This window comes from Nestor notabilis, unplaced genomic scaffold (assembly GCF_000696875.1).
Source record: "Nestor notabilis isolate BGI_N333 unplaced genomic scaffold, ASM69687v1 scaffold19860, whole genome shotgun sequence".
In the NCBI taxonomy this organism is placed as follows: domain Eukaryota; kingdom Metazoa; phylum Chordata; class Aves; order Psittaciformes; family Psittacidae; genus Nestor; species Nestor notabilis.
Genome location: NW_009910910.1, coordinates 20,463 through 29,524, shown reverse-complemented (window position 1 = coordinate 29,524; position 9,062 = coordinate 20,463). Strand labels below are relative to the sequence as shown.

Genomic DNA, 9,062 nt, shown 5'->3' with positions numbered 1-9,062 from the left:
TTGAGCTTAGAACTTGCCTGAGTTCAGTGTTGGAGGGTGCACTTGACTGTTTTAGTAGTGCCCCCATGTGATGTCTTCAAGACAAGCTCATGCTAACTGTGAATGAAGTCATTTGGCCTCACAGCTGACATCTGTCTGTCTGTCTGCTGGGATGTCTTCAACACTCTGCCAATGTAGTGTTTTAGAGAAGACTTTCAAGCAAGTTTTAAATGCAGCCCTTTGCTGTGCCGTTCTGTGGTGCAGTGCTAGTCTGGGGCATTGCTTTGGTCCCAGCTCAGAGTGCAGTTAATACCTGGGCTGACATGCCACGTTAGTCTTTGGAGCTTTCAAGAAGGATGTGGAGTTCCTGTTTGCCTGGTGGGGTTGGGAGCAAGTCACATGCCTATTTAAAAGCCCTCATGTTCCAGTGGAGCTCACCTGTTGCTTTGGCTCTGGCACCAGCAGGTTGAGGACCGTGGGGGTGTGCTGTCAGCTCACATCATCTCCCATGGCCAGGTCCTTAGGGCAGGCTGTTTGGTCCATGACCACCTTGTTTCCAGTGTGGCTTTTGCTTTCCCAGTCATGCACTGAAGCAGCAAGCAGTGCCAACAAGACATGAAGGCATCAGGCAGTCTGTGTAATCAGATTGATGATTGAAAGTGTGTTAGATTCGGTTGACTCGTCCCTTCAAAGGAACATAGGTGCTCTTTTGGAGCACAGCACTGTATAATTGTAATGCAAATGCAAATTAAGTGAACTGCTTGGCCTACTGAACTGGCTCATTCAAAGAATGATATCCCAGTTGTAGGTGAGATCATTGATACCTATTCTGGTGGAAGCTGAAATGCCAGAAATAGTAGTCCGGGCAGGATTACTGAGGATGTTTCAAGGCAGTGCCTTTGGTGCCAGCGACAGAGATGATTTCCTTGTCGCAGTGTGCCAGTGGTGCTGATCAGAACAGAGTTTAAAAAGCACATCATGAGAAAGCAGATTTTTAAGCACAAGGGAGAAAATGTGTGCTTGGGAATTACCCTCTTTCCCAGCAGAGGCAGCCTGGCTCGTGAGTAGTCATTTTTGTATCTCACTCTGCAAATCCTTCCCCCAGCAGCATAATAGCTGGTTGCAAAGCACCTAAGCCTGGTAAAGGCTTTCCTTTGTCATTTCACATCCAGACTTGCCTTCTGATGGCGTCTGTCCTGGTGAGCTTCTGGTGTGCTGTATCTGGGTGAAAACACTTCTGTAGACAGTGCTCAGGGAGATGCTTTTCACTGCTGTCAGACTCAAAATGGTGGATTAAAGCAGGCCATGAAATAAAGTAGGAACTTTTTGAGTACCTTGTTTATAGCATATGTGTGACACACAGTACTAAAACTAGCAGATTTCCAGAATTGCAGCTGAATTTAAAAGTGGGGTTTTTAAGTCATGCATTAAATGTGAAGCAGTATAAACTTCAGAGCATAACCTGAGCTGTTTGCTGCAGGAAGAAGGTTGTGGACACTAATGCAATTGTTGGATTAAGATATCTAAGTCAGTGTAAGGCAGCAGTCAAAATAGCTCGTCTGCCTGCATTCCTTCCTTGAAACACTTCTTTCTCTTTACTTTTTGAAACATACTACTTTCTTGTAGAACAGAAAGGAGCTTTTAGACCATCCAGATCTTCCGTTGCTTTTGCAAGCTTCCTGACTTGATTGAATCCTTATGTTTAATCACAGGTCAGATTGGCAAAAGCCCAGTGCCACTTACTGGCCATCACTGGCAGGAAAATGAGTTTTGTGCTGTCAGGGGAATAGGCATCAAAAACGTTGTTGCCTCCAGTTACTTTGAACCAATTCTGTTGAAGCTTGGACAAATGTGAGGAGTAGCCTTGTTGAGCACGATGCCACTGCTGGCTTTGCAGATGTGGAGTCATGTGGTGAGGCAGTGACGCTGCTTTGCAGGTCCTGGAAGTTGCCAAGTCTCTGCTGGGGGATGCTGCTGCCTGCAGGGAACAGCTTCCTGCTGGGAGCTGCCAGTTTAGTCCGAGAGCTGTTAGACTGAGCTGGCATCTGTTGAATTCAAACCAAGCAAACACAACTTTCCAGGGGCTTCAGGAGCAGCATTCCAGCTTTAGTTCTTTCCTGTTTGAAAAATAACCAGTTAGCTCTTTAGCCTGCATCTAACAACATTTCATCACCAAAATGAGTTCGTTTAATTGAGTCAAAGGAAAAATAAGTGTATTAAAGCCAGCTGGTATCAGATCCCTTCACAGAACTAACTCCATTTCAGTGTACACTGAGCAGCTGAGAGGTGTGGTTGTTGATGGGTTAAGCTCCAAGAAAGGGAGATAGGGCCTCCCTTCTGTGTTCTGCACTAGCAGCACGGGTGAGTTGCTCTTGGTTAACAGCAGTGAAAGCAATGGCACAGAGTTCTCTCGCTTTAGCCATGTGCAGGGCCAGCAAGTCACAGTTCAGAACACTCTGTGCAGGTGAGACTTTGCTGTGGCCTGGTTTTCCCCAGAGATCTGTTGGTTTTGTAGCCCAACAGCAGCCAAAGCAACTTAAGCTAGATGAGGAAAGACACCACCCCCCTGCCCCCCGCCCCCCGCACTAGCAGACTCTCCTTTATAGTGACCTCTGAGGAGATTTTGCTGTTGGCATTCAAACTGTTAAAAAATCATAAAAAGAAAAAGATTTTGTTGTTTGTGTTTGATTATCCAACCTGAAGCTTTCTCGGAATGGTCTTTCAGTGTGATGAGACAGTAAAAGCATGATGCTACATCTATAACTTTGCTTTTAGATCAGTAAAGGGATTCTCTGAAGTGCTAAATGATAACAATATATATTCTTAGGAATTGACTAATGTTTGTTCTGGTTTTATGTTGGTTTCAGAATACACAGATGATAATGCCCTGATTCCGAAGAACTCATCTGTAATTGTGAGAAGAATCCCTATTGGCGGAGTGAAAGCTACCAGCAAAACATACGTTATGTGAGTGTCCCTAAAGCGTGTACTGAGAGGGGTTTCGGTGGGTAAACTTAGAATTTATCTTAGTTATAGAGGCATTCAGATGGTATCTTTCTTGTTAAAGCTGCTGTTTAGTTTTGTTGTAGTGGGGTAGATTTTAATGTATGTCCCAAAGTAGACTTAACATTTTTAGCCCTGCTGGTACACGGGGTTCAAACCCCAACACTGGCAACTTGTAAGATGATTATATGGGGTTTGTTCCTGGGGTTGATTTTGCTAAAAGCCAAGTTGTAGGTCCTGTTTCCTGTACATGGGGAGGTTCTTTATTCTCTGTGTTTGCATTTATAGTAAAGACAGATAATGCATTGTAGTGTGAACTTGCAGTTTGTTCCCATCTAGAAGACTCTGATTCTCAGTGTTTGACTGTATGTTGCATTTGGGGGAGGAGGTTGGGGCATGGCAATATTCTCGCACCCCAAGTATGGGTTTTTTACATACTAGCTATAGGGGAAAGACCAAGGCTTGCCAGCTGACAAACCATGCTCTCAAGAAGTTCCATTCCTAAGTGATTCCTATTACTTTCTTAAAGGCAATGTCCATTTCAGGCGAGAGAACAACAGCAATATCCTGAAGTTCATTGCCTTTTGTGCAAGTACAATGAAGGAATAGTTAGTCCTTTCCAAACCTGAGACTCAGGTAGCAGTTTAGCACGTTACCGAACATAACTAGTTATCCTCCTAAGTCTGTTTGTACCCTAAGCTGGTATCTGTGCTCCAGGTTTTAATTCTGTGTTCCTAAGATATATGGAGTACAGAGCATCAGAGGTATTGATGAAAGCTACAGCTATTCACATGCAGTCCTGACCACAGCATTACTGCTGTCACTTATGTATTTGTACAGACCAATTCTATATCGGCTACATCAGCACTGTTTGAGTGGTCATGTTTTCCAGCCCTCTGAAAGATATACCTCTCCCCTACAATCAGTAGTAGATGATATTAGCTTGTGGTTTTGCCGTGTCTTTCTCATGTTGGTTCTCAGTAAATAGACTGATGAGTTACAGTCTGTCTCAAACAAACAGTACAGCAGCATCCTGGTACCCATGGAGCATTTGCAAGCAAAAAGCCCTGAATTAATGTGGCTCTGGATGTAAACTTTGGGCATATTAACAGCAGTAGTTGTTGCTCTCCGGCACTACCTCGTAATTCTGGAGGCTACAGCATTGTGCTTATAAACATGGCCTTGTTTGGGAGGTTAATTTAAATATATGTGCTTAGTGCTGTCTTCTCAATGCATTTTCCCTTTTGGGTTGGATGACACCCTCCCTCCTCTGGTGTTGTAATACTGCCCTAAAGCAAGGGATAGGTGCTGCAGGCAGCAAAGATCATATACATACCTGTGTGGGGGTAAGGAAAGAATGGCACTGCTCTTGAAAATTAAGCAGCAGATCAGCTTCCTGTTCCTGCAGCTGGGAACATTGCAGAGCCAACTGGTAGAGTGGTTAATGCTTGGGAGTGGTGAAGGTCTGCTGTAATCGTGGAGAGGCCTTCAAAAATGCTTTACTCACCTTGTACTATTCAAGGTTAGCAGATGTGGTAATCCAAAAGTATTTCCATGTACTTCCTCATCTTCAGGGGCTACGTGGCTGTAATTGGGAGCCTGGGGGTGTTCTAGCAGTGGCAGGAAGCACGAGCCTTTCTCTTTGTACGTCAATTCCACAGCAGCAGCTTTTAAATTGCCTCTGCTCATGGGATGCTCTGGATGATGCGTGCATTGTTTGTTAACCATCTCCGTGGTTGCATGTCTGGTTCATGATGAGTAGCATGCAGGTACAGATTGATGAGTATGTGGAATCTCAGCAGGTTTTCAAATGTAATAAATATTTCCTAAAATATTGTAGCATTTTCAAGATGATCTTAAAGCAAATTCTGGCAATTAAGACCTTTTTTTCTGTCACAGGACTCCTAAATCGCACAAAACCCTAGAAACTGCTTTCAGGTGACATTTCTACTACTATTTTTAGTCAATATAGCATATGTAACACGTTTAGTATTTTGGTGCTTTCATGGCTAAATACGGTAGATATCTGAACACAGTGCTTGGGCTTCCACAAAGAAACGCTGTTGTAAAAACTAAGCTGCCAACAGTTTTGTTCTTTCTTTGTCAGATGACTGAGGTTTTTCACTGAAGTGAGCTTGCACTTCATGGTGTTGGGACTCTCACTGTTCTGTCTTAGAAACTGAAGTGCTGTCTCTGGCACCTGGTTGTAACACTAAGGATGTACAGATTGGCTAAAGTGACCTTCGTAGCTTGACAGTTGGTTATTTAAGAACACAAAACTGTGATACAGGCTTCCTATTTTTGAGACTTCCGTAGCAGACAAAATGAGGACTTCCTCTTGCACTGTTGTGTTCTATATCTGTAAGTCTCAGAGTAATTGCTGACAAAGTACAAATGTGGTATTTGGTGGGTTTTTAGTTGCTCTGAATGTACCAAGAGAGATCAGTTTATGTATATGAATAAATTTCCACATTCCCTAGCCTATAGGGACATGCTGGTTTGGTGTTCAGGTTTTATCATCTGTTTTCACTGTTTTATGTTGGGTACCAGTGCTTTATTTTAAATTCTGATCACCTTTATTTCTTCTTCTAGAAGTCGAACTGAGCCAGTGAGTGGAACATCAAAAGCAGTATGTAAAAACCCAATCTCACACTTTTTTCTACACACTGATCTTAATTTTACACAACGTAGCCCTTTATTAATTTTCCAAACATTAACTTAAGCTATTTTCCAGTAAAATATAGTGTCTGTTGTAAATACAATGTATTTGATTCAGCGTAGTAAAAACTGAGTAATGCCATTATTTGCACAGTTCTAATGTGAATACTGGTATTTGTGCTAGTACTGGATTGTATTTCCTATTGCATATGATAGACTATTCCTGTATGACTCTGTGTTGTACAGATTCTGTGCGCTCGGGTTCACATCCTGGCGGTTGGAGGTTTGCACAACTGAACATGGTGCCATGTTCTACATCTGTCTGTCTATAGCTAGTAATATGTATGTTTGTATAGGTTGTTGTGTGCTTTTTGTTTCTTGCAATAAAAGTTGTTTGGAGTGTACTTTTTGCCATTTTCACATTGTATCACTTAGCTTTTTGTTTTAAATACCTTTTTTTCTTTTTTTGCCTAATGGTTTTTGAAGATGTGATCAAAAACCACTGAGAAACCACTGTTGTTAACCTTGGTACTGTTCCTTCTGACTTGGGGGTTCAAACAAATCCCAACCCCAACATATCCCACATGTTCTGAGGACAGTTCTGTGCAGCTGAATGATTCCTTTTCATGTCCTTAAGTACTTGGGCATTTGTTCCTGAAACTGTGTAATTGAGGTGGTATTGTTCGGGCCCCTCTGAGTACCTGAATGTCTTTAATAGATTGCCATGAATTTAAATATCATTGCTACACAAAGTGGTGTTCTAAAGTTCTGCATTTGCTCTTTTCCTTTTACCTGATGAAGCTGTTTCATAGTTTGTCTGCAAATGAAAATATCTGATACAAATTCTGGCACAAGATCAGAGCCTGGTGCGTTGCTGGGTTAACCCCTGTTGATATTCTGCACTGCCTGCAGTACATTTTTGCGTCTGGGTGACTTCAGGGTTGGGTGCTGCTTTCATCTCCCAAAGGTTAAGTCTTTCTTTAGTATACCACCGCTTTGAGTTTGCATTTGGAAAAGGGCAGCATTTTCCGGTTTGAAAACACTATTGTCTGCTGCTAAACTATAAGTAACACACAGAAATACTGGACTGGTAATGGTCTAGATCTTGATTTGCCTCTTGGGTCAAATATGATGTGTAACTGCTCATTTCAAAATAGTCCTTACCATATAAAAGTTACGACTTGGTGCTTTTTATTTTTCATCTTTATTTTAAGTATATCTGCTTTTCCTTCACTAGACTGGTGTGAGGCATTACACTAACCCTGGATCATTGGATCTGACCCCTTGATAAGCTCTTAGGATAACTTGATGTAGAAATTGATGAAGTCAGGGTCTGTGTTCTGTGAAGGATACAGCCTCTGATTCTCATGGAATGCTATGCAACAACTGAAAATTGAAAACTTGTGTGTGTAGGTCTAAAACCACTAAGTCCAAATCTGCATCCATAATTCTATTGCCGATTGATTTGAATTCCTTTTTGGACATGAATGCCTCTCATTTTGAGTTGGAGATAGTTTGCCCAGTGACCCTAGTAGTTAATGTAATGCATTTATGTAAACCACCTTTACAGGATTTGATCTAATTCCGATGGGTTTTTATTTCTTGAAAACAGTTACTTTTCTTTTTGTTTACTAGCATGTGTATAAACACAAATCACATGTTCATAAATAAAGTTAACATTCTTTTAGCCTCGTGTGTTCCCTGGCATGTCTGTATTATGTTTCTAAGTAGCATCTTACCATAAGCTAACATAGATACCTCAAAAAAGATAAAATCCTGGAGTGGGAGGGAAGATTTAGTGTTAATTAGAACTAATTGAACTGAATGAAAGAGCAAAACATTCCCTTCTGTTTGCTCTGGCTGTACCTGGATTGGGTTGTGGATAGCATAGGGAGGGTGGAAGCCTCACATTGCTCTTGACAAGTCCTTTCTTTCACTGTAAAAGCACTGCAGCAGCCTCAGGTGCTTCTGGTGGTGGAGACACACTGAGCATTGTTAAAGCTAACTCAGGGCCTGCTCTGAAGCGTGGGGGTTGGTTTGTTGGGGTTTGGGGTTTGTTTTTCATACATGTATTTCTGAATGTATTTCAAAGCAGAACCTGGATCTTAGTGTGGCAGGAGTAAATCCCTGGAAAACTTGCCAATTCTTATTGAAGGATAAAGCAGCAAAATGAAAATGAGTTAAGATTTTTTTAAAGGATGCGTAAAGCCAAACTCTGTTTCTTCATTGTCTGGCTCTTACGTTAGCTACCATTCTAGACCCAAAGTTGTGCTGCTGTCCTATTGTTAGTACAGCCAGAGCAAGAAGGTGGATCCTTTCTGGTTTAGTATTCCTGTGTCAGGAACTGCAGGGATCTCCAGTTAGTGCTTGTCCTTAGAGGCTGCAGAAATGCGGAGAGTCACGCCCATTGGTTTAATGCCATCAAGCACAAGTGTGACCCTTCCTGGCTGGATGTTAAGTTCAGCCAGGCTATAGGGTTTAGGAAACTACTATGATTTAAATGTAGCACTCCCACAGTGAGATCAGCCTTTTCCTCCCATTTGCTGTCCCCTTTCCCACTTGCTTTGTGTTAGTTTCTGCTTAGTCTTTTCTTTGAAATGGGAATTAATACACTGTTGAGTATGGTTTGGGCAGGAGGGGTGTTGTCCCATGTCCCCTCCCCGATTCTTCTGCAGTATTATCTCTGGGTTGTATGCAAGTGTCATGGAGATGTTGTTTGTGCTGGACTGAGTGGAGGGACTGGCAGGAAATACTTGAGTAGAAGCTTAAAGGTGGGGGGAATAGACAGAGGAATGTAGGGTCATTGAAAGGCAGCTGTTGGGCAAACACATACCAAATAGTCCATTGATTGCCTGTTTGCTGCTTTTGATACCTGCTGAGTAGAAAGGAGTCCTACTGCTTCCTTTAAGGAATTGGACTGTTGCCTGCAGGCCATCTAATAACTGCTTCCTAAAAAACCCCAGAGCTAGTTCATAATTTACTAACTGTTCTGTTTTGGTTACTGGTCAGTCCTAGACCACTTAATGCTAGGCTCCAACAGGCAGCTTCCCTAATTCCTTGTTTCCTTCTGAAAAACCACGGAATGACAGTGGTTGAACCTGCCACGAGAGAATACGGGCCTGCTTTTCCACATGTAAAAAAGAGTGGCATATGGAGTGTGAAGCTACAAAATCCTTGATCAGACTTCCTTTTAACAGAACTAGGTGCAGAATGTTCTCAAAAGGAGGAAAGTTCAATCTTTGGTAAGATTTAAGTGGAAAGAAGATCTCTCTTTCCAGATCTGGGTGTTCCTCTCCAAACGCAAGTTTAAGAGCTTGTAGTTAGTAATGCAGTAATGTTGTATGTGCTCTCCTAGGCATGTAGAGAATGAATTGTTAACTGGTGCGAGGTATTTTTTCCCCAGTCTGCTAAAACTGGTCCTT

At 42.2% G+C, this 9,062-nt stretch overlaps 1 protein-coding gene across 1 annotated transcript; it reads left to right on the top strand.

The window, feature by feature from the left end:
- Positions 1–2,400: 2,400 nt before the first annotated feature.
- LOC104403946 (E3 ubiquitin-protein ligase RBBP6-like) lies at positions 2,401–5,704 on the top strand. Its single transcript, XM_010012247.1, has 3 exons — positions 2,401–2,443; positions 2,847–2,946; positions 5,575–5,704. Exons 1-3 carry the CDS (start codon positions 2,401–2,403, stop codon positions 5,702–5,704), a joined length of 273 nt encoding a protein of 90 aa, XP_010010549.1.
- Positions 5,705–9,062: the final 3,358 nt, after the last annotated feature.